This window comes from Arachis duranensis, chromosome 8, assembly GCF_000817695.3.
Source record: "Arachis duranensis cultivar V14167 chromosome 8, aradu.V14167.gnm2.J7QH, whole genome shotgun sequence".
Taxonomy (NCBI): domain Eukaryota; kingdom Viridiplantae; phylum Streptophyta; class Magnoliopsida; order Fabales; family Fabaceae; genus Arachis; species Arachis duranensis.
Genome location: NC_029779.3, coordinates 5,393,398 through 5,419,779, shown reverse-complemented (window position 1 = coordinate 5,419,779; position 26,382 = coordinate 5,393,398). Strand labels below are relative to the sequence as shown.

The window sequence follows — 26,382 nt, the reverse complement described above, 5'->3', positions numbered from 1 at the left end:
CATCAACCTTCATCTCTTTCTTGCCATCATCGAATTTCAACCATCCTTCCGTTATTGCTTCCTGAATTAAGTCTCTAAAACGAACACAATAGTTAGTCGAATGGCTTGTTGCTTGGTGAAACTTGCAATAAGGTTTCCATTTTAAATATTTCACCAAAAGTACAGTTCTACCATCAGGAAAAATTAATTGTTTATCTTTAAGCAACACATTGAAAATTTAACCAGATTTCGAGATATCAAAACTATATTTCTTTCCACTTTTTAAGTTTGAATCATTCGACTTTTCATTATTAGGATGCTTCTTGAGTAAAGAACAAACATAAGGAGGGCCTTTCTTAAGTTCAACCAAATCGACTTCTGTTTCGAAATCGAATTCCTCCTCCGAGGACTGCATAGTCACATAAGCAACTTTCTCTTTCCGAGTAAAAGGTTTACTCTTCGATCTTTGCTCACTCCTATACTTTTCTTTTTCCTTTTTCATGAGTTCTGTCTAACAAACCTTCTCAGCCAAATGGGCTAAATCAGGGATATGCACATTGAACAACTTTCTACACATATAAAACCCTAGTCCTAGAGTTACTATTTTCACTATCTCACTTTCGGGTAACGACAAACCTCTTAAGGCATATATGTACCACTCATACCCAACCTTGATTGGATTGTAAGCAGCATTTATGAGGTGTCATTTGCTCTCAACGCTCTTGAAATGAGACATGAAGTTTACAGCCATGTGTCTAATACAATTAGCATAGAATGCCCTTGGAGGTTGCCAACCATTATCATCGGCCCTAAGTGCAGCCTTGATTGCCTGTGATCTATCAGAAATAATCAACAGACCTTCCTGTGAGGTGACATGTCGTCTCAGATTAGTCAAGAAGAAAGACCATGACTCCGTACTCTCAAACTCCACAATTGAAAAATCAATAGGAAGGATATGTTTTTGCCATCTTGTGCCACTGCAATAAGCAACACACACCGTATCTGCCATATAAATGTGTGTAATCGACAGAAACAAACGGCTTGCAATGCTTAAAAGCCTCAACATAGGATGGGAATGCCCAAAATACTTTGTTGAATATGCTATAGTTGCGGACCATAAGGTTTCCATCATAGTAAGATATGGCCTTAAGCTCACATATCATTTTGGGACAATAACTATGCAGTACCTATAGTAGCTTCCATACCTTGTTGTATGATACCTCCTAGTCCTCGTATATCTACGCAATTGCCTTTTGCTTCGCCATCTAGACCTTTCTGTAAGAGGGTTTAAAGTGATGGCTTTGTCGAATTATATCTTGCAGGACAGGGATGCTGATGGATGGGTTGGACTGTATCAACGGCAGGATGATGATACGTGAGCATCTTTCCTAGCTTTTTCTAGTGAATTTGCATTCAAATTTGTTAAGTTTAATCAAGATTTAAGTATTTTTGAGCCACTATGAATGCTACTTTGAGTTGTTTGCAATTCAGTTTATTTCAGCTAGCATTCGGATGCATTTGACAGGGTTTATATAGAAGAAAAGGATGAAAGTGGATGATGCTGTCAACCCTGACCTCCTTGCACTCCAACAGGCATAACTTGTGCTACAAAGGTCTAATTGATGTTGTTTCAGTGGTATTGAAAAGCTAACTTCTAGAGCTTTCCAATGATATATAATAATAACACTTTTTCTCCAAACCATACGGCCTTGGTGGCACCTAACTTGGGATTCTCCAAGTTAAGCGTCAGATGAAGAAAAGCTCCCAAATCCATACGGCCTTGGTAGTGCCTAACTTGGGATTCTCCAAGTAAGGCGCCAGATGAAGCACAAGCACACCAAACCATATAGCCATAGTGGAGCCAAGTTAGGGACCAACCTTCAAGAATACAATGGTCCCCACGTCTTCAAGGAGTATTCGAAGATTTTATTTTTGTTTTGATGAAAACCTTTTATTTTATTTTACAATAGGAAAAGATATTATTTAGTTTTAAAAAATATATTTTACATTAATTAGGATTAGATATAAAAGGGAAAAGATTTAGCCCTTCGGGTAGACTTCTTTTTTACGCACCGCATTCTACAGTTTATAGTTTTTCTGAATCCTAGTTTTCTCTTTGAGTCATGAGCAACTAAACTTTCACTGTTAAGGTTAAGAGCTCTGTTTATTCTATAGATTAATACTATTACTCTTTTATTTTAATTAATGTATTTATTTCAATTTCAAGAATTTATTTTCATTCTTCATCTTAAGCTAGTTATCTAGACTTAAAGGTATACGTGACATATAATCCTCTTATATTTGGATAGTTAGGAATTTTGCGGTACATAAACTAGAACTAGACTTAAACCTCTAATTGAAATTAAGTGACCAAGTAATTGGCGATTGACTAGGTTAGAGGAGACTAAATTACTGAGGAATTAGGGTTTAATCATTTACAGTTTGCCATGAATTGAATCTTGCATGATTAAAATAGTTAGTAAGAACAGTTAATCCGGAAGATAAAACAACTCCGAAACCTTAACTGTTTTTTCATATATTTTTCACAACCCATTTACTGCCTTCTTTGACTCTCTGAATTACTATTTTATGCATTTGAAACCTCAAACACCATTCTCTGCTTGTCTGACTAAGAAATCACTCAATCACTCTTGAAAACAATTTCTCTTAAATCACTAATTATCTTGACTTAACGGGATACGTGATATATAATCCTCTTATATTTGGATAGTTAAGGTTTTTGCGGTACATAAACTAGAATTGGACTTAAACCTCTAATTGAAATTAAGTGACCAAAGAATTGACGGTTAATTAGGTTATAGGAAACTAAATTACTAAGGAATTAGGGTTTAGTCATTTACAGTTTGCCATGAATTGAATCTTGCATGATTAAAATAGTTGGTAAGAAAAGTTAGTTCGGAAGATAAACAACTCTGAAATCTTAACTGTTTTCTCATATATTTTTCACAACCCGTTTACTGCCTTCTTTAACTCTCTGAACTACTATTTTATGCAATTGAAACCTCAAACACCATTCTCTGCTTTCTTGACTAAGAAATCACTCAATCATTATTGCTTAATCCATCAATTCTCGTGGGATCGATCCTCACTCACTTGAGGTATTACTAGGTACGACCTGGTGCACTTTCCAGTTAGTTTGTGGACATTCTAATTTTGCACCAGATGACCTTGCAGATGAGACTACTGTCCAACAGTCAAAGGTCTTTGGACATGGTAGGTGCTAGACACGTATGCACTCCACCAACCCTCCACACCTCCCTAACAAAATCAAACATTCATGGTTGGAAACTACACTAGATATAGCAATCATAAATGAGTAAATACGCCACAATTAAATTTGAGCTCACAAGTATCCAAGGTTTTGTTAGAGGGCTACATGGAGACTCTAAGAACATCAGTTGCAGCTTGGCAGCATTGCACGTGGTACTTAATCGGTCTGATTCGACCACTTGGTACTCAACACTTCTGTGAATGCTGTAGTTCTTCACACCCTGCATTACTACATCTCTGTATTTGAATTTATGGCCGATCTAAAACTCTACCCAACCGTCTAGGTTGTAATCCTCTTCTTCGATGTTGAAAAATGGAGATTTCTCATGCATGGCATCCAGATCCAATGTATGATAGTGACTTGATACATTTGATAGTGCCGGAATCCGGTGGGGGGAGGCAAAACATAGCGCACCGTTGTCTCGGTCGGCGTCTTCGGTACAAACTCCTCCTCATCATCATCTTTAAAAGAATCACCATCGTTGTTGTCTGCAATGCATTCTTCGTCGGAGTCTTCATCACCCACGTCCATGTCTTCCACTGGACTGTCAACATGAATCGGTAGTGGTGCGAGAGGTGGGTCATCCTGCATAAAGGTCGAGTGGACAGAACCACCGCCACTAACATCACCAACCTCGGCGGAAAGCTCCATTACTTGTTCCGCCATGATTCTCCCATGGATCTCAAACATGAGTCGCACATGCTCATTACCCTAGAGCTGAAACAGACGAAACCGAAAAATTCTATTACCCAACGGTGCTAGCAACCTATACCGCACCCTTCCGAGATCTTTTCTCCCTAAACCACCAAGGTTGCTCAATATCAGATTCTTCAACTCGGACAATGAACTTACGAGTCGTGTGCGCAACAGTAACAGATTCTCACACTCAAATATCACCCCATTGTTACTGCTTTTCATACGACAATTTGGATACACACAGACAACCATATATCCACTACTACTGGACATTTTTGCCTATTTTTTGAAAGAAAAACGGAAAAGAAGATTTGAAATATATGTGGAGAATGCCAAGGGTTGCACATCCTTTTATAGTTGTTGAAAATTTGTCCTAATGTATCTCGTTTATACTGTAAACAAAATATACACATGTCACACACTATTTTATCTCGTTTACAATGTAAATTAAACGAGATAAGTAATCTTACGCAGTTTCATAATAATTTTTAAAATTATTTATTTCAATAAATAACATTTATTTAATTTATTTAAATAAAAAATCCCATTTTAGTGTGTATGACATAAATTGGTTAAAGAAAATAAATTCTTTTATTTGAGTACACTCGTTAAAAAATATCTGAGTGCAGGTTCTCGAACAATCTACCAATAATAGTGTCATACTCTCTAGCTAGTCTCTTCCACTTCATAACTGAAAGAGCGAAGCGACCCAACGATCATAATTAGAAGTTATAATTATGAGTTTTTGCTTGAGCGCTACTTATTATCAAGTAATTGGACTCGTTTCTCTAATCTTACTTCCTTTCCTCTTTCTTTTTAGGAGGTCAAAACTTAGCGGAGGTAGAAGAGAGCCACCCTTAGCGGCGGGTGCATGGCCCATAATAGGCCATCTCCCTCTCTTCGCAGCTTCAGGGCCACCTCACAAAACTCTAGGCGCCATGGCAGACAAATACGGAACCCTTTTCACCATCAAGATCGGGTCCCAACGTGCTGTGGTCATCAACAACTGGAAAACCGCTAAAGAATGTTTCACCACCAACGACGTAACCTTATCATCACGACCTAGTAACCTCATCGCTGTCGAACGCTTGGCTTACAAAGGAGCCATGTTTCCCTTCGCACCTAATCACCTATACTGGCGCGAGATGCGAAGGATTGCGAACCAAGAATTGCTCTCCAACAAGCGAGTGGAGCTCTTAGGCCCCGTTCGTGTCTCGGAAGTAGAAAGCAGTATCAAAGCGCTTTTCAAAAAGTGGGAGGATGAGAAGAACGAGTCGGGGTATGTGGCGGTGGAGATGAAGAAGTGGTTTGGGGAGTTGATCATCAATACGATTCTCAGAGTCTTTTCGGGGAAGCGATACTTGGGCGGAGACAGCGGCAGTTCTGAGGAAGGACGGCGGTGTTTAAAAGCGTTGAGGGAATTTGTGCAGCAACTGGGGATGATATTAGTGGGTGATGCGGTGCCTTGGCTTCGGTGGGTGGACTTGGGTGGGCACGAGAAAGCCATGAAAGAAACCGCTAAGGAATTGGACGCCATATGTGGGAAGTGGTTAGAAGAGCATCGAATGAAAAGGGTTTTAGAAGAGGATGGGAGGAGTCAAGATTTCATTGACGTGATGCTTTCTGTTCTTGATGGTACTGATGAGCTTGCAGGATATGATGTCGATACCATCATCAAAGCTACAGTGCTGGTATGGATATTTATGCAGTTTTGATTCTAATAACTCATCGTCTTTATCTTTATTTACAGTAAATCCCACTTATCCACTTTAATCTTTGGACACATTATTATGATCAATCATTTCATTAGTGCATTATAATACATTTAAAAGAAAGGCGCCCACTTAAATGAAGGCATTAAAAATGACTTCACCTGAAATCCTTCTTATGATTGAAACAAGTGTCCTACCTGATTTGCTTTTTAATTTGGTCCGATTTTATTAAAGGGTAGGGTAGTGCTAGGGAGCCAATGGCTTAAGTATACAATATGTATAATGGGCTAAATCTTTGGTCTATGAATAAAATGAACATCATCATACTATCTAGAATAAATACCAAGGATAATCATCCGGATACCAAAGATAATAAACATCTCAATAAAAAATTAAACTGATTTTGGGATTCACCAATGATCGAACTCTTGACCTTTCAAATCTAGAATTCTAATACCATATCTGAAACCACTCATCCCAAAAGCGTAACCTGACAGGACAATGTAACACTAATAGTCATATCTCTAATGCTTCTTAAACCTCCATTGTACACATTGTACACTTAGGCCATTGACTCCCTATACTTTCTCTTTATTAAATTGTATTGAACCAAACCACTGTATAATTCAAATTTAAAAATACTAATATATCTTTTGGTTAATATTTTTATTAATAAATTTACTTAATTTTTTTCTCCTTCAATAATAAAAATAAAAAACTAAAAAGTAAGTATATCTAAATATAAATAAATTATAATAAAATAAATCATAGCTTTTGTGTATACATTATGTAATTATTTGTATAATGTACCTTTTATTTTATAATAATAATGTTTAAAAAACAAAAAAAAATTAGTTAAAATAGCTGAAATTTATTTTATTTAATATTTATTAATTATTATTACAATTAATAAATACTAAATTTGGTAAAGTTAAAATTTTTAATTAAATTTTTTTTGGTAAAATTATAAAATTAAATTTGTAATGATTTGTTGAGTATTTATTAAAATAAAAATTTAAATTTTTATTAAATTCACTTAAATTTAGAGTATGATTTAATTTAAAAATTTTGTTTATACATATAAATAAATGATAATTAGTGATATGGTCATATAAAAATTTGAACATAATTTAATTTGAAGTTCATAATAATGACAACAAAAAAAAGTGTTAATTAGTTTTTAATATCAAATTTAGAGTATGATTTGATGTAGTCATATGAAGTTCTCTTTTGCACTTCTAATTAAATGTGAATTAGTGATTTCAATCAAAATTAAAGCATTACTATATGTGAAATTCACTCTTACACTAAAAATTAATATTAATTAAAAGTTGAGATTTAATATAGAATATAATTTAATGTCAAGTTCACGGTTAAATCTCTAATTAAGTGTAAATTAGTTATCTAGAATAAATTTAGAGCACCATTTTATATAAATTAATGATTAAGATAAAATTTAAAAAATAATTTTGATATGAAATATATCACTTCATGTATGATTATTTGTAAACCTAAAACTAAAAGTTAAATTCGTTTTCGAGATGACATTTAGAATATTTAATTGTTGTCATAAATTGGTTTATTATTAATAAAAAAATTAAAATTAATTTTAATTATTGTTATAAACCGGTTTATTTTTATATCGGTTTAACTAGATTCATTTAACACATTGAACCAAAATAGAAAAATTACACTACACCAACTTTAATTTCTTGTCCATCATAAGTGACGCATGTCAATAAAATTTTCAATCCCAAAATAATATCCAATGGTGCAGCTTTGAGATTCAGCGGAAGTCATTTTTGATGACTTCATTGGAGTGGCCCCCTTTAAAAAATGTTGGATGAATAGGTGTAGGAAAATGTAAGAGGGCAATATTTGTAGCGTAAAACACAAGAAAATTGATTAGCATTAGTTTAAATATAAGACAAAAAAAAAATGGGTGGCTAATAATTCGATATCGATGTCTTCGTCTAAAGATATTACGGTGAATAGTTGGGTGGTTTAAAAGATTTGATATATTATCTTTATAGATATTTTCATGAAAATAATCAATATGAATTACTTGCAATGTTTTTATCTTAAATGTATCGATAATTAAATTTTAATTAGGTAATATATTAAGTTAAGAATAAATATTTAAATTAGATTTAAAAAAATTTAAATTTGACACTTTAGTACTCAAATTTTTTTATTATTCTAGAGATAATACAGTCTTCTTTCAGTAGTCACTAACGTAGTAATTGATCATGTGTATGCTAGCTGGACATATTAATTATTAGAATAAAGTATAAAACAATCCTCGAAAAATTGAAAAAAATCTCAAAATAATTTTTGAAAAATTTTAAAAAATCCAAAATAATCCGTTAGAATATTTTTAATCTTTTTCAAAAACCATCTTGTAATAGTTTTATTAAATGGTACTTGTTTATAACCTGGGCCAAAAAATATAGCTAGACTTAAAATGAATAGAAGCTCACTCAAGAGATCCAACTACTACATCTACCCGACCTCATAGAGGTTGGGCGTGATAATAGTAGTTCAGTTCTACTTATATGAATAAGTAACTAACTCTTAAGATATCTTCCACTTATCTAGCTAGAAGAGAGATCTCAACAACTTCCCTAAAAAAAGGGAACAGTTATCCACCACTAAACGTTGAACTACTTTAAAAAGGTAGTTATCTACTCTACTAGAAATACACTGACACTTTTAAGTATATTCAGAACCTAATTTGCTAAAAACTTGCTTTAAATCTTTGCTAACTTAAGCATCAAGATCTATTGCAGGTACCACCCTTACCTCCTCACGAGAAACTCAGATGGCGGCACCTCAACACCAATAGAAGTCAGACGCTGTCTCAAAATGAGTCTGGATCTTACATTCAGGTTCAAAAGTAACCCAGTTTCAGGTAACCATCGGAACATTGGTGCCGTTGCTAGGGACCTGGAAGTTTACACCCAATCATGGCGGACAATCAGTTCGAAGATGGTCACAAGACATCTGAGTCAGAACCAGAACCTCATAACGACGACGAAGCTCTCATGATACCTCCACATCATGATAGAACGAGTGGTCCTAACGGGGAGGGAACATTAGGAAATCCTCCATCGAGGAGAATCCATTCAGATATACATTCACCAGAAAGTGAAGAGCCCCCACATATAACCGAGATCATGAGACTCGTACACCGGCATCATGGCTAATTAGAGTAACTTGAACAGGAGATCGACTGACAAAGAGAAGCGGAAAAAGATTTGCGAAAGGAGGTACGACAACAAAGAAAGCTAGAAGAAAAGCTTTGGAAACTAGAGGCCGACCTTTGAAATCGGAGCAATTGTGCCGATCAGGAGGAAAGCTCTCTTGGAGGAGAAGATTCATTCATTGAAGAGATCATGCGGGCTAGGGTTCCTAGGAACTTCAAAAGCCCCGTCATAGACCTCTATGAAAAATGATCGACCCGAGACAACACCTCAGTAATTTTAAAAGTCGAATATATTTGGCTAACGCGTCCAATGCAACTCACTGCAAAGCTTCTTCGACGACATTAACCAAAGCGGTGATGAAGTGGTTTCATAGTTTACCATCTAGGTCAGTAACTTGTTTCGACAACCTTGCAAGAAAATTTCTCACCCGCTTTTTAATTCAAAAAGATAAAGTCAAACATGCTCCTAGCCTTCTAGGGAGTCAAACAAGAAGTCGGAAAAACTCTTTGAGTTTATATAGAAAGATTCAACAAAGCTTGTTTCTAGATTCAAAATTTACCCAAAGAAGCAGTAATAGTGGATTTGGTTAATGACCTCATAGAAGGGCCGTTTTCTTAATCTACAATCAAGTGGCATCCGACCGTTCTATATGAAGTACAAGGATGGGCGAAAACATACATCAACATGGAGAAAAATTTTTGACTTAGAGAGCCAATTTCAAGGCAAAACCCTTCCTAACAAGCTCGGGATAAAGATAAGAAAGCAAAGAAAAAAGAGAAATATAGCTTAGAAAAGCTGCGATGATATTATAACTACACTTCATTCTGAGTTTCTTGTGTCGATATCTATAGGAAAATCTGCCACACTAAAAAACTTCTACCTCTTCGTCTTATTAAGCACAAGAAAGCTGGATGTTGGACGGTATATTGTAAGTATCACAAACTATATGGACATTCTATCAATGATTGCTATAATCTGAAAAATGTGATAGAGAAATTGATCAGAGAAGGTCAGTTAAAGAGGTACCTCGTCGAAAGATTAGACGATCTAGGAAAAAGGAAGAGAGATGATGAAGATGAGGGTCAATGAGATCGGCCACCACAAATCTCTGATAGGCACGTACATATGATAAATGGAGGATTTGCAAGAGGGGGAATAACTAAGTCTTCTTGAAAAAGGCATCTCAAGGAATTATATCAAGTCGGTGGAGATTGCGACATTCCAGACTTGTCCACAATTTTATTCACTAAAGAAGACGCTCAAGGAGAGACATCTAGTTATGACGATCCTGTTGTGATTACTATGATACTCTCCAACGCAAATATAACGGCTTAACTTCTAGCACGTCATGATCGTACCAAAATAAAGGCGTTACTAACCAAATTCCTTTAACTTGTAGACATTTTTTCTAGAAAGTTAAAACTTTTCCATCAAGTACAAATATATATATTAATAGGCACATATTCACATAATTAATAATACATAAGTTATTCATATAGAATTCAAATATAAAACCAATCCTTCTGTAAAAAAAATACAACACTTAAAACATCAAGGGCGAAGGAAAATAAACCCAGAAGTAACTAGCCAAACAAGTCTTCTATTTGTCGGTAGTTTTTCAATCAGTCGTCCTGTCTGTACCTCTCAAACGGGTTTTTAAAATTTTGGGGTGAGAACAAACCACACGTTCTCAGTAGAGAATGTGAATGTTCGCAAAAATACAGAATAAAATATAAATAGTTAACTCATATTCTAAAAATATTTTTCTTTATCAAACCTTTTAAAATTTTCTTAAGTCTTAGAACAATTTTAAAACCCTTTAAATTATGCTCCTAAACAATTTTTAGCCACTCTAACTATTCCTCAAACATATAAATCAAACCTCACAAACCAACGACACAAGTAAGAAACCCAAATCAATACACAAATTGATTGCAACAGAGACAAACAACACAATCACAAGAATAAAATAAACAAACACAATCAAATGAAAATGTGCAAACAATATAATGAATGCCTTTTCTATGCAAACTATGAGCTCATGCGTCGGTTGTCTACTAGCAACCCGATGTTATCCAAGGCAAACTCCAAATATGGTTTTCAACTGAATTAGCCAGCACCGGTATCACATGGGTGGACCCATGTCAATCAGATACCAAAGCCACACAGGTTTACCCATGTCAATTAGGCTAAAATCATAATCATATAATCACTATATCATATGTGCATTCAGTGAGATACAGGCTATCAGTTAGATAGGTGTCCCCACATTATCAATTAGTATAAAGGCCCAATCAAACAACCAATTCTCATATATAATTATCGTTTTCAATAATTTGTTTATCATTCACGGTTTTTCAATTATCTTTCTCAATCATTGTTTCTCATTCCTCTTCTTTTTCCTTTTTGTCATACCACCGCATCACCAAATAATCAATCATACCTCTGTATCACCATATAATCATTCACACCTCTGCATGACTATATAATCATTCCCACCTCTACATCACCATATAATTTTATACATTTTTCTGTATCACCAGAAAGATACACTTTCTGTCATTTATCAATCATAACATCAAAACGTTTAATTTATAAGTATTCAAACTTCTTTAATATTTGATCAAGATAAAATTACTATTTTATTATTTAAAATCATTTCTTATCCTTCTTAAGCATTCTTTCAAGCTACTTTCAAACACTCTAACTTTAATCTTAACACTTTAAAAGAATATCCATTTTTTTTCGATTTTATAAACAATCAATAACCATCATCAAACAAACCTTAATATTCATTTCCAGTTATTGAATATCAAACCTACCAATTAAGCATCTAAGACACAATTTACATAATTCATTTTAATTAAATCCGTATATTTTTATTAAATTCTTATAATTTTTATAAAAATTCAGACATAATTTTTCCTAAAATGGACTTAAGCCATCCTTACGGATTTTCTCTTTTTCCATAATTCACCAGTCTTTTATCAGCAGTTATTATAATAACATATTCCTAATAATCAATTTATCATAATTTATTTTAACAACTAATACTCTGTCACCAATTACTAATCAGATTTTTTAACAATTTCAAAGCAATCAGAAAATCAATAACAACCACAGCCTCAAACCAAAATCAATCTCATTAGTTAATCACACACAACAATGAAAACAGTCACAATCATAGGTATAATTCAAACTCAATTCATCAATTATCAAAATGATAGTTTTTCAACAATTAACTCATCATATTTCAATTTAACAAATAACACCAAATTAATCACGATTCACAGCAACAATTCAATTAATTCTCATCAATTAGTCATACATAATATTTATAAATTATTTACAATTACTCAATAAGAATTTTTGGATATTTTTAAATTAAAAAATTTTAATTTTAAAACGAATCCTCTACCTCGGTTAACCAAGTTCGCATAGACTTATCGTGACAACTCCCTTTCCTTTTAATTCATGGCAGCAGTGGTAATTCCAACACAACTGGAACAACAGTGGCAACAATCGAAACAGCAGTAGTGTCAACTCCATGACAGTAATGATGGTTATAGCAGAACAGAGGATTCAAATTGAATAGTACTAAAAAACAAACACAACCCTGGAAAATTCAAAACAAGGCATATACTAAAATCAAATCAGAACAAGTGTGGTAGTGACAATAAAAAGTGTAAATGGACCATAATCAAAGAAAATATCAAACCAGAATTAAAGTAGCAGTAACAGACTCATCAACAGCAGCTCTAACAGTTCCTTAATAACATCAACACTATCATGTATGATAATTCCAGTAGCAAATAGAAAGAGCAGAGCAAGGATTAAAGCTTATAGTTTCAAGAATGGAGGAATTGAAACCGAAACAACGACTCCAACGACAGCTCTATCAATGGAAACAGGGCATGACGACGATAATTTCGACCCTAATTGACGATAGCGGTGGTGGTGACAGATCAGAATGGCATGAGAACGGACCTCATCCTTCCTTTCTTTATCGTGTTTTTGCTTCTCTTTCTCTCCGGCAGCCTCTCTCTTGCATCCTACTCTCTTTTGCCCTAATTGGTGTCAATAGTGGTGAGGAAAAGTGGGGCAGTACGCGGCGATCGTGGCTCCACTGGTGCATCTTCCTTCCCCCTCGCGTGGAGTGGCAGCAGCAACGACTAGGGCTCTGATTGACGACAACATTGGTGGTAGGACACGGCAACGGTGGAACCTTCTTTCTTCCCCTCGTCGATCGCATCTGCTCTCTCTCGTGCACCTCTGGTTCTTGCGACGTCCTTCTTTCTCCTTTTCTCCTCTCCATGACAGTGAAGGCGGCGATGGTGGTAGTGAGATCCATCGTCGTTGCCTCCTTCTCTTCCCATCTCCTCTCCATTTTGTTCTCCCACCTTGGTTCCTCTCTTCTCTGATTTCTTTATGCGTGTTTGTCACATATTTTTGTGTATGAGGGAGTGGCTCAGAGTGAAACCCGTGTGTGAATATGGGAGGGATTAGTGTCGCGTGCGTGTGTGTAAGTGATTAGTGAGCAGATATACATGTTGGATAATTACGATGTGTGTAAAAATTAGGAACTTAGGGATAGAGTTAGAATAAAATATGTGCTAATAATATAGAAATTTTAAAAAATATTTGAGGCAAGATAATTATTTGATATTGAAATATAATAATACAAAATTACTTTTAAAATGCATATAATTTTATTTTTTAATATATCAATAAGTCCGGATAATTATTTGTAACTTAAGATCTAAAAAAATCAAACGAATTATCTTTTATAAAACACAATTTCAAGTTCAAAATAACAATTACTTCAAGTTTTAATTTCAATTATACTTAATATCTCATTTTAATAAAAACTACATATAAGCCCTAATTAATTCAAACTCAATTAATTATAAAATTAATTTAATTATCTTAAATCAGTTTTCAAGAATAAAGACTTCAAATAAATAAATTATAACTTATAATATCAGTTACTTAAATTAAATTGCATAATTCTTCATAAATTTCAATCACTGCAAATTTCAATTTTAACTACGCAAAATATACATTTATAATAGGATTATATAAAAAATTTTATTGATTTAAAATCAACTTATCTCTTAATCAATTTAATTACTTTTAGTAAAATAATTTTCTTAGAATAAAATTCTCAACAAATTTAATAAATTGTAAATAACTCATTATTTAATTTTTCAAAAACTTGGGTTGTTACAACAAACTTCCACAGTACTCTGGTAGATTAGGAAAACTCGGTCAATATATTATTCAAATCCGCTTTTGACAAGCTCGGATTAGAAAAAAAAAAGAACTAAGAGCCTATCCCGATAATCTTTTGGGTTAGAAGACACACCAATCTAACCTCTCAACTTCATCTCCTTGTATACTACTTTTGGTAAGGGGTTGAAGTCCAGAACTTTCATCAGCCTACAATGCATTGATAGGTCGGACAACATTAAACCGACTAGCTGTGTGTGGTCGTTTTCACTCCTCGTTTTTGCATGAAATACCCAACTTCAGAGAGAATTTCTACCATAAGAGGAGATTAGAGATTGGCATGAAAATGCTATAATGAGAGCTTGAATATACAGAAAAACATAAAAGGTAAAGAAGTTAACACTATTAAACTCGGCGGTATTCAAGCACTAGAAGAACTACGACCACAACTTGGTGGGAAAATTGAAGAGGTTCAAATCAAAGACCAGGCTGAGAAAACAACAAGAGCCAACCTTGGTGAAGAATTAAAAGAAAACCTTGTTAAGCTCTTACAATAAAACTCCGACCTCTTCTCCTGGAAAGCCTCTGATATGCCCTAGATACACCCCAACCTTATGTGTCACAAGCTCCCTGTTTACCCGGTCTCACGACGTATTCAACAAAAGCGACGAAAACTCAACCCTAAAAGAAGTTGGCCTCATAAAAGAGGTATAATATCCTTTGTGGTTAGCTAATATAGTCCTGGTGAAGAAATAGAAGGGAAAATAGTGAATGTGTATCGATTATACCGTCCTCAATATAGCTTGTCCCAAAAATCCATATCCTCTTCCCAACATTGATGCCTTAGTAGCCTCAGCCTTAGGATATAAATACCTGTCATTTATGAATGCATACTTAAAATAAAATCAAATCCTGATGTATAAATTGGACTAAGAGAAGACATCTTTCATCACTCTAAAAGCTAACTATTGTTACGTAATAATGCCTTTTGAATTAAAAAATGCTGGAGTCACGTATTAGTGACTAACGAACAAGGTGTTTTCATCTGACCTTGGACAATTGATGGAAGTATATGTGGACGACATGCTTGTCAAGACTAAGGAAGATGTCAACCTCTTGTCTGACTTAGCCGAAATATTCAACACGATAAAGAAGTACGGGATGAGACGAAAACCCTTGATGTGTACCTTAGCAATGAAAGCTGAGAAATTCTTAGGCTTTATGCTTACCCAAAGGGGTATTGAAGCCAATCCAAACAAGTGTAAAGCAATACCTGAGATGAAAAGCCCGACTTGTCTCAAGGTACTCCAACAATTAAATGGAAGGTTGGCGGCCTTATCTAGATTCTTGGCAGGATCGGCCCTGAAATCTCTACTGCTGTTCTCAATACTCAAGAAAAGATGCCAATTTGAGTGGACTCGAGAATATGAACAAGCTTTTCAAGGCTTCAAAAACTTTCAGAGTCAGCCATCAATACTGACCCGACCTGCTCTAAGGGCTTAGCTTGTGTTATACTCAGCAGTTGCAAATAGGACCATAGCCTCAGTCTTAGTCCGAGAAGATGAGAACGGATAGCAACCAATTTATTTTGTTAGCAAGGTTCTATAGGGGATAGAACTAAACTATCAAAAATAGAAAAGTTTGCATATGCCTTTGTGCTCACTTCTAGAAGGCTCTAACCTTACTTTCAAGCTTATATCATAAAACTTTGAACTAATCAACCTATGAAGCATATCCTCTAAAAGACAGACACTGTAGGTCGGATGCTACAATGGGCCAACTGTCTGAACTCGACTTAAAGTATGAAACTCAGACAACAATAAAATCCCAATACCTTGCTGACTTCATAGTGGAGTACACAAAAACTCAAGGAAGTCCTACAACCTGGAATTTATATGTGGATGGATCATTCAATAAAGCTGGAAGTGGAGCAGGAGTCATCCTGGAGAACTAAAATGGAACTGTGATAGAACTTTCATTAAAATTCGAGTTTCTAGCTTCCAACAATCAAGCCGAGTACGAAGCCTTACTCGCTGGCTTGAGGCTAACCAAAGAAGTCGGGGGAGTAAAGTTGATTGTAGTTAGTGATTCTCAAGTAATAACCTCTCAAGTTAATGGGACTTATAAGGCTAAAGATCCCAACATAAAGAAGTACTTACAAGAAATACGGGAACAATTAGCTATTTTTGAAAATGGAAATCCGACATATAGCTCGGGAATTCAACATTCAAGTTGATGGCCTTTCCAAATTGGCTAGCACCAAGCTAGGGGAAACAATAGAAGTTGGATCCAGAAAACTCTCCACACACCATCAGTGGCCAAGGAAATCGACATGTCGGGTACAATGGCTATCTCCAGTGTAAGCCTAGGTTGGATGACCCCCATTGTCGAATACCTTAAATTCAATATCACCCCTAAAGAAGAAAGGGAAGCAAGGAGGCTCATAATGGAAGCACAAAACTACACTTTGGTTCAAAATATCCGCTATAGAAGAGAGGTATCTACACCTCTATTAAAGTGTATCCCGACCTCCAGGACTAATAAAGTCTTAGAAAAATGTCCACAGCAGCATATGCGAAAATCACTTAGGAGCACGATCACTAGCAAAAAAGGTAATCCGAGCCGGCTTCTTTTGGCTGACCTTACAACGGGAGGTAGCCTACTTCGTTAAAAGATGCTCGCATTGCCAAAAGCATACTAACTTCCATGTGGCACCGCCATAAGAGCTCATCAGCATAACCTCGCATTGGTCATTTGCAAAATGGGGATTAGACCTCCTCGAGCCATTCTCGCGGCACCTGACAAGTAAAGTACCTTATAGCAAGTATTAATTATTTCACTAAGTGGATCGAGGCAGAACCTTTAGCAACCATCATAGCTCAATGAATTCAAAAGTTCTTTTACAAGAATATTGTCACCCAGTTTGGAGTTCCACACTCCATTACCATGGACAATGAAACTCAGTTCACCGACTCAGCCTACAGAAGCTTGGTGGCAAGCCTTAAGATTAAGCACCAATTCACATTGGTAGAACATTCCCAAGCCAATAGACAACTGACGTTAGGATTTTTGCCAGTAAAGAATTTCATAAAAACAGTCGTGTTGTAGATATAGTCTCTAAACCGACAAAAATCCCTTCGTACAAACGTTTTGGTTGTCACAAGTAACAAACCCCTTTTAAAATTGATAACCGAGTATTAAACCTCGGGTCGTCTTCTCAAGGAATTGCAGGGAGGTATGTTCTTATTATTGGTTATGAAAAAGGTAAAATTGGGGTTTTGGAAGTAAGGGGGCAGTATGTTGCACAAAAAAATAATAAGAAAAATAAATAAATAACTATAAAATAAACTCTTGGCAAGGTATGGGAACTGGAGGTCCTATCCCAGTTATCCTTATCAATTGTGATGAGAATTAGATTCTTCTCCCACTTTGTTAACCTCTAATTATGAAGGTAAGTTAAGTGGATGAATTCCAATTTTCAATCAACAATGAGTTTAATAACTCTAGAGTCACCAATTATTTAACCAAAGCCAAAAGGAAGGAAAATTGAAACTGCTGGAATAAAAATGCCTTCAAATGGGAGGCAATAATCATGTAAATAAAAGAAAGTAATATTAAACTGAAATACCTCAAATTATAATAAATAGATCATTCAAATCTTAACATGAAAAGTTCATAAGCCAATTGGACAATATAAATCAAATATAAATAAAAGTATTAGAGTAAATAAAAATAAAAGAGAAACATAAATAGGAACATTGAACCTGGATCGAGAGTCACTCTAGAAAGAGAAGTCCTAAATCCTAAGAGAGAGAGAGAGAGAGAGGAGAGAACCCCTCTCAAAACTAATCTAAATCATGAGAAGTGAATTATGAAAGCATAATTATGAATGGATGCATTCCCCCATTTTATAGCCTCTAATCTGTGTCCTCTAAGCCGAAAACTGGGTCAGAAACAGTCCAGAAATCACTTCCAGCGCTTTCTGGTCCGTACAGGTCGCGGAAGAGTGGCGCGGAGGTGTCGTCTACGCGTTAGCGTGGGTTGTGTTCCTGCCAGGTCACGCGGCCACGTGATCCACGCGTTCGCGTAACCTGGCATCGGGGCAGCTATGGCAAATTATATATCAAATCTAAGCCCTGGACGTTAGCTTTCCAACGCAACTGGAACCGCGTTGTTTGGACCTCTGTAGCTAAAGTTATAGCCGTTTGAGTGCGAAGAGGTCAGGCTGGACAGCTTAGCAATTTCTCCAACTTATTGTATTCCTTCCATTTTTGCATGCTTCCTTTCCATCCTCTGAGTCATTCCTGCCTTATAATCTCTAAAAACACTTAACACACATATCAAGGCATCTAATGGTAATAAGAGAGGATTAATAATAAGCAAATATAAGATCAAAAAAGCATGTTTTCAATCAAAGCACATAATTAGGAAGGCAAATGTAAAACATGCGAATAGTATGAATAAGTGGGTAAAGAGTTGATAAAATCCACTCAATTAAACACAAAATAAACCATAAAATAGTGGTTTATCAACAACCAAAAGCTGCGAATAAAGTCATGTTACTCGGGTTAAAATGCCGACTACAAGACGCAAAGGGAACATGGGCAGATGAGCTCCCTCAAGTCTTGTGGGCATATTAAACAACTCCCCATTCAATAAAAGGGGAATCTCTTTTCTAACTTGCTTACGGCATAGAAGCCATGATACCTATAGAAGTCAATGAAGAATCTCCAAGGGTTAGATTCTACGATGAAGTAGGAAACATCCGAGTTCAAAAGGAAGAACTTCATCTTCTCCCAGAAGTCCGAGAATAAGCTCGAATAAAAACAGAAGCATTGAAACAAAGAATGGTCTTAAGGTACAATAAGAAAGTCATCAAAAGAAGCTTTGCCACAAACGACCTCACATTAATCCGAAATGACTTCAGAACATAGAAGTCGGGCGAAGAACTGTTGGCTGCAAACTGGAATGGACCTTACAAGATCATTGAAGCCTTAGGAAAAGATTACTACAAAGTGTCCGACTTAAGGGAAAATGAGCTCCCAAGGTCATGGCACGTATGTAACCTAAAAAGAGACTACAGTTAGAAAGCGCACCTTGCTCCCTAGTGTACTTTTTTTCCCGACTTCATAGTTTTTTCCAAGAAGGGTTTTCCTAGAGGGGGTGTTAACAAGGCACCATAGTGAGGGTTAAAGGTTAATAGAAAACTCTTGGTAGCAACAAAACTTATTAATGATAGTTCATTTTTTTTATGAAGTTTTCCATTTAAACGCACTAATTTAAGCTAAAAAAAACATGAAAATCATTGCCCAACCTAGATAGTTGACAAGATGAAGTGACGATGTACAAATTAGTGTAAGAAGTTATGTAAGTAGATTATGGTCCGACCTCGTTACAACCTAAAATAGTTAGGCTTAAAACAAAATGCAAAAGTAACTTGTTAAAACCGACTACTAAAGGTCGGAGCACAACTAATTAAGGAAACGGTATACACCTTACAAATGAAAGGTTCATAATAATGCCTGACCTATTTTTAAATGACATCTTTCACAACTTAGCAAAAACAGCATCAAAAGTGACTTAATGAAAATTTTTACTAAGTCGCGAAAGGCTAAAGAAACAGTTGCGCTAACTAATAAAAGATGATTGAAGAAACACTCATTTATACAGAAGCCACCACATATTCAAGTAATGGAGAAAGGTTTTTTCTTGGCAGTAAAATAAAAGAGAAATTGTTCAAACTATAGCTATTAAAAAATTAAGTTATTCATAAAGACACACATGTCGGGCCTTCCAATACTTTGAAACTAAAATTAAGGAGCAAGGATTTGTTCGCTAGGAGTCATGTTAAAAGTGTCTTTGGGTTACGCAGAGGAGGTCAGGAGCATTTCTGGCTGAGAAGCAATACTCTTATCGTCCACCTGAGAAGCTCCCTTGGCTCGGACTTCCGAAGTCTTCGGGTCGAGCATAAGAGTGTCCTCCTCATCTTCTGGTGTAGGGACAATTTTCTCATCCACCACGATGTTGTCAGGACTAATGAGGCAGAAGTTCACCTCGGGAGCTATAACTCAGAACTGGGCCTTCAAATTTTCAACTAGCTCATCCATTTCCTGAGCTATAGACTCCTCTAAATATGCATACCTCTCTTTTGACTTGGTAATCTCATCCACAAAATGTAGCTTCTCCCCTAAGACCCTGGTATAGCTCTTTTTAACCTTCTTCTTTAGGCCCTTTGCCATGGCACAAGCGGCTTCAGACTGCTTCACCCTCTCCCAAGCCTTGGCAAGGTTAAAAATAAGGGCCTCCTTTCATCCTCCAGCTCCTTTTGAACTCCCTCAAAGATGCCACTTTATCTTGCAAGTCAGCCAAAGAGCGTCAAGTAGCACCTAGAGGAGTCTTCTCCAATTTCCTCATCAAAGTAGAGCATACCCCGACTGTACAAATTTCACCTCAGGCAAGTACTTGAAGAAGGTTCTTCACGGAAACATCATCCATGCTAATAAAGCTGTGTGGAAGGATGTGTTTTTTACAAAATTCAATACCATCAATGTCCAGTTCATAAACGCTTCCTGACTTAGAAGTCTTACGTTTTTTAGGATTAGGCTCGGGAAGAGGAAGCGCAAGGGAAATTTCTGGATTACCAGAGTTAGAATGAGGAGTGAGAGGAGGAAGAGTTGGATAGGAGTAACTTTGAGGGAGACAGAGGCACCCGAGTTCGACTTGGAAGGAGAAAGAAGGTTGTCTGACTCTCAACTTCTTGTAATTGGATAGTACGAGCAACAAAAATCTTCTTGGCAGTCCAAAGAGTTTTCATAGCAGCCGACTTAAGATCCATCTTTTCTGCATGATATCAAAGTTGGGTTACGTCAAGCCAACAAAATAATCAACAAAATTTATCTACAAAGGTAAAAGAAAATGCTACCTAGCTTGGGCAATATTTGGCTTGGATTTCCTAAAAAAATTTTGGTATCCAGATAAGGAGCTCAGCCCTAACACTCTTGAAATAAGGCGACTACACTCTCCTGGACCTTATCCAAGTCATCCAAGTTGTACTTAAGAATTACAGAATTTTTCTCCTAATACAAGCTAAAAATGGGTTCATCCTTCTCATCCAGAAAGAAAGGTCGGAAACCCACAACAAATCGGATCTTAAAAAAGTAAATTTTAAAGTCATAGAAAGAATCGTAAAAAATGACAAAGACCTTCCTCTTCTGAACAGCTCGAAAGGAGATCCAGCCCTACTTCTTAGAACTAAAAGACTTCGTCAGAACAAAAAGGTAACTTTAAGAGAAGGAAAAACATCGAGTTCACGGTAGAGAAGTTGATAAATATTCAGAAAATCTCAAGAGTTGGGACGGAGTTGGGAAGGAGCGACTTTCCAAAGCCTAAGGACCTCGGACTCAAAGTCGATAAAAAGAAGGCTAACCCCCAACCTTGTAAAAAAGCATTTATACACATATTTGAAAATGACACTCCGACTTGTCAAGTCGAGAAAAACAAATCCTCTCTTCAGGATCAACAACTACGACCTCATATCTATGCTCATTCTCTCAGTTTTCACACAACTTATGATTCCTATGAAGGGTCTCAACATACTCATTATAAATAATGAAAACGGAAGAAAGAACAGATACATCTACCTAAGTTAGATTAGACGGAACTTTAGACGACATGCTGAGAATTACTGAACGAGATATAAAAGCTACACCTATAATACAACAAAAGAAGATCATCACAACAAAGTCAAAAAGTCGGGTACAATATCTAAAGCATTTAGATGATTACATAAAAGGTCGAACTATCCTCAACAAGAAAGAATATGGCCATGGTTTTTAACCTCTTTTCTGAATCAAATAGATAAACTACGTTGTAAAGATAAAAATGGCGCTGTACTCATACAGACTTCACCATTTGGGGGCAACACAGGGAAAACCCCACACTCAGATTCACAACAACAATAACAAGAAAAGATTCAAGTAAAGAAAGCGAATCCTTGAGAATGATTTTCAAGATACAAAGAGGAACCTCCAAACATATTGCGAACCCTCTAGTGATAACGGTAAAAAAATATTTCAAACGAAAGAAATATGCTCAGAATACAAAAATCACAGTAAAGAAAGTTCAAAGGTTAAAGGGACCAACCTTGAAGAAATGCGTGGTGGAAAGAGTACGCAAAAGCAGGAAAAACACGAATGTTCCACACGAAGCAAAAATTCAGAGCAAAGAAATCTTAAAATTTTGAGACGAAGAAAATGAAGAATCTAAAGAAAGGAGAGGGATGAAGAAGAACATTTCAGAAGAAGCAAAAAAAAAAAAAGAAAAAAAGAGAAAGATTTTGGGTATTTATAACACACTAAGGGCAATGGAGTAATTCCACTCCCCCTCATTTATGGCGCATGATTACCAAGGTAACCGTAGAGTAATATACTCAAAACTACAAAAACACATAGCGCCACAAATTTTAAAACACGTCGAGTACCTGACCTAGTCCCAGGGAAGGCGGTTTACCGGATCTGATGTTTACATCCACAAAGAGACTAGTCTAATCTACAAATGCTCGAGTCCAACCTCGAAAAGCTCAGACTCAACCAGCGACACTGTTCATATCCTGGCCCAAAAAATATAGCCAGGCCTAAAATGAATAGAAGCTCACTCAAGAGATCTAACTGCTACACCTATCCGACCTCATAGAGGTCGGGCGCAACGACGGCAGTTCAGCTCTACTTATGTGAATAAGTAACTAACTCTTAAGATATCTTCCACTTATTTTGAAGGGAAATCTTAACTTTTCTAGAAAAAGGGAATAGTTATTCATCACTAAAGGTGGAACTACTCTAAAATGGTGGTTATCTACTCTACTACAAATACACTGACACTCTCAGGTATATTTAGAACCCAATTTGCAAAAAATCTGCTTTAATCCCTTGCTAACTTAAGCATCGGAGTCCCTTATAGGTATCACCTCTCACCTCCTCACGAGAAACTCAAAGGGCGGCACCTCGGTACCAGCAGAAGTCGGACGCTGCCTCAAAAGTAGTCTGGATCTCACGTTCAGACCCAAAAACAACCCAATTTCAAGTAACCCTCGGAACAGTACCTATAAAATATTATTAAAAATATACAATAAATTAAGAATACAAAAAGTAATAAAATATATACTAAAAATAATTTTATTTATTAACACTAAAATATTATAAAGAATAATATTATTTAATTATTAATCTATGATATCTATATGGAGATTATGTAAAAATCATAATAACGATAATTAAATTTAAGAGGTTATTGAATTATAAAAATTATTATCATTTATATACCTAAACATATTAACATTAAACAAACTTAGACAATATTCCTTAGTAAAAATAAATTATTTTTTTGGTATAATAGCTAATTGTCGTAGCAAAAATAGCTTTTAGGTGTTATAAAGTATTAAGAGTTTTAGGTTGTGATTTTGTAAATAATCTACATTAACCTTATGATTGACCAAAATTTATAAATTTGACTTTATAGGTGACATGATTTATATTGCATGCAATTTTTAAAGTATTTTCTTTATAAGCATTTGTACAAATATTTTTAATTAGTCATATAAAAAAATTTATGTTAAATGAGAGTACTCCTCTTCTAATAACACTAATATATTTTCTTCTTTATCATTAAAGAATGAGTATAGAATATGATACTTAAAAAATTAACTTAATATCTTGTATGATAAAAAATAAATGAGTTCATTTATTAAATTTTTATTTTGAAAAATAACGTCTTTTCAAAATTAATATATAATTTATTTTTAAAGTTTGTAAAATAATTTTGTATATAAATAATCAAATTTGAGTTTTTTAAAATTTTTCAATGACTGCTTTGAGATATTTAAAATTTTTCGGGAGCAATTTTGTACTTCATTCTACGGATTGATTTATCTATATAGCACACATGAACATTTAATGGTCACATGTGTGAATTAATATTCCATGTTGGCAGTCATCATTAGTGACTAACTGAAGGATTGGAGATTGTATTGTCTAGCAGAAATAAATATTGGAGGCTGTTTTGTGTATTTTGAAATTTGAAGGACTAAAATGTATGATTTTGAAAATTAAAGCACTGATCTAGATAATTACTCTAAAAATTATTAAATACGCAAATAAATTTTATTACATTGAGACTTCTATAGTTATAAAAATTTATTGAGAGACTAAACTGTCTAATCTAATAAAATTCGTTGAGGACCAATTTAGGTATATACTCTTAAATTAATTAGGTAATAACTATTATACCAAATTAGGTAAGATAGATATAAATATATTCGGTAAAAAAAATATTAGGTGAATAAATTATTTTTGCAATCACGTTACAACTAAGTTTTTTATGTGTCTCTTCTTTCTTTTTAATCTAATTTTTATTGTGACAACAAACTATTGAATTAATTTAATTGAATTTGATTATTAAAATAATTTGGTCATGTAATATCACTGTTAATTTAATTTAGGTAAAAGAAATACTAGAAGGTTACCAAGATTATTGTTTTATCCATTAGTTTGCCATGAATATTTAAAAATATAGGTTAAGAATATGTTATTAAATTATTAGACTAAAATATTAAATTAATAACTAAAAATAATGACCAAAAATAATAAATTTTAATGATATTTAAACATATCTCATTAGGTAATAACTATTATAGGATAGATATAATATATTAAAATTAAATTTAGTATTTAACTAAATTTAAACCAAATTATTGAGTCAACCGATTTATTTTCATGTATCCAAAATTGTTTCTAAATTGTCGATAAACTTGATTTTTGAGCATCTCTAATGGAGTGTTTTTAGAGTATTATTTTTAATATCTTTAAGAAGTGAATTGATTTAAAATTAAAATCTATATTAGAGTTGATTGATAAAATAAAACCGATATCACATTAAAGATATAATATCACTTTTGATTATATAAAATTACGTTGATGAAGTAATTAAAAAATATAAAATTTTAATTAAATTAAGACTAATTTCGAATTATTATTTATAACAAATGGTCCTACAAATATTTATATCTAAAATAAAATTAAAATTGAAATTAGTATTGAAAATCTTCTTAGATGTATTTGTCATTTTACATCAGTAAACCACCCCATTTATGTTGTTCCTAAAATGTAAAATTGTGCATTATTGTAGATCTTAACTGCAGGAGCTGTTGACACAAGCACAGTAAGCCTTACATGGATAATAACTTGTTTGCTAAATAACATTGTTAGTTTGGAAGAAGCACAAAAGGAGTTGGATATCCAAGTTGGGAAAGAAAGATTCGTAAACGAATCAGACATGAGTAACTTAGTTTACATTCAAGCTATAGTTAAAGAGACATTAAGATTACACCCTCCATCAACTCTTTCTGGACTCCGTGTGTTTACAGAGGATTGCACTATTGGCGGCTACTACATTCCAAAAGGAACACCACTAATGACAAATTTGTGGAAGATTCACAGAGATCCTAGCGTTTGGTTGCACCCATTTGACTTTAAGCCGGAGAGGTTCCTTTCCGGTAACCACAAAAATGTTGATGTGAGAGGTAATCACTTTGAGCTGATCCCATTTGGAAGTGGGAGAAGAATGTGCCCCGGGATATCTTTTGCCATGCCCATGATTCATCTAACTTTGGCTACTTTCTTGCAATCCTTTGAAATTTCAAAGCCATCTCATGAACCCATTGATATGACTGAAATCTTTGGCCTAACAAGCACCAAGGCTACTCCTCTTGATGTACTCATCAAACCACGTCTTTTTTCAAAGCTTTACGAAGACTTACACTGATTTAATTTTATATATTGTTAAGTATCTTGTCCAAATAATTTATGACTATATGTTGGCCGGGTCATGCGATTGGATATCTATATGTATATGTAGACCTATCACCTATGGGGATTATATGTATTTTTGGTATAATAATACTTGAAGGAATGGACTCCATGCATGCATGAAAGATTAATGATTATATATTAGCATTTAGCAAGCTAGGAACTGTACAAACTGTTCTAAATGAACGTTAATGCATGATATATCAAAGTCCCATGTGAATTGTGAAAGCTTTGAACTTGGTTTTCAGTTTATTCACCATATTCTTCATGTAAGTTAGGTATAGTGTTTGCCTCTTGTGCCGGTGTTACTTATAAAAAGAAAAATTTCCAAACACACCTCACTACAACAATTTATAATTATTTCCAGCCGTTATTTCTTAGAGGAGTTTAAATAGAACTGCCGTGGTTGT

The 26,382-nt window shown here is 34.8% G+C and overlaps 1 protein-coding gene across 1 annotated transcript; it reads left to right on the top strand.

Moving 5' to 3' along the window:
- Nucleotides 1-4,569: 4,569 nt before the first annotated feature.
- LOC107460414 (cytochrome P450 82A4) lies at nt 4,570-26,124 on the top strand. Its single transcript, XM_016078781.3, has 2 exons — nt 4,570-5,658; nt 25,293-26,124. Exons 1-2 carry the CDS (start codon nt 4,705-4,707, stop codon nt 25,926-25,928), a joined length of 1,590 nt encoding a protein of 529 aa, XP_015934267.1. The 5' UTR covers nt 4,570-4,704; the 3' UTR covers nt 25,929-26,124.
- The last annotated feature ends 258 nt before the right edge of the window (nt 26,125-26,382 follow it).

Bases quoted from the DNA above. Each gene is read 5' to 3' on its own strand.
- LOC107460414 (XM_016078781.3), top strand. From the start codon at position 4,705: ATGAGTTTTTGCTTGAGCGCTACTTATTATCAAGTAATTGGACTCGTT. The intron at 5,659-25,292 runs GTATGGATATTT...GCATTATTGTAG, and splicing joins TCATCAAAGCTACAGTGCTG to ATCTTAACTGCAGGAGCTGT.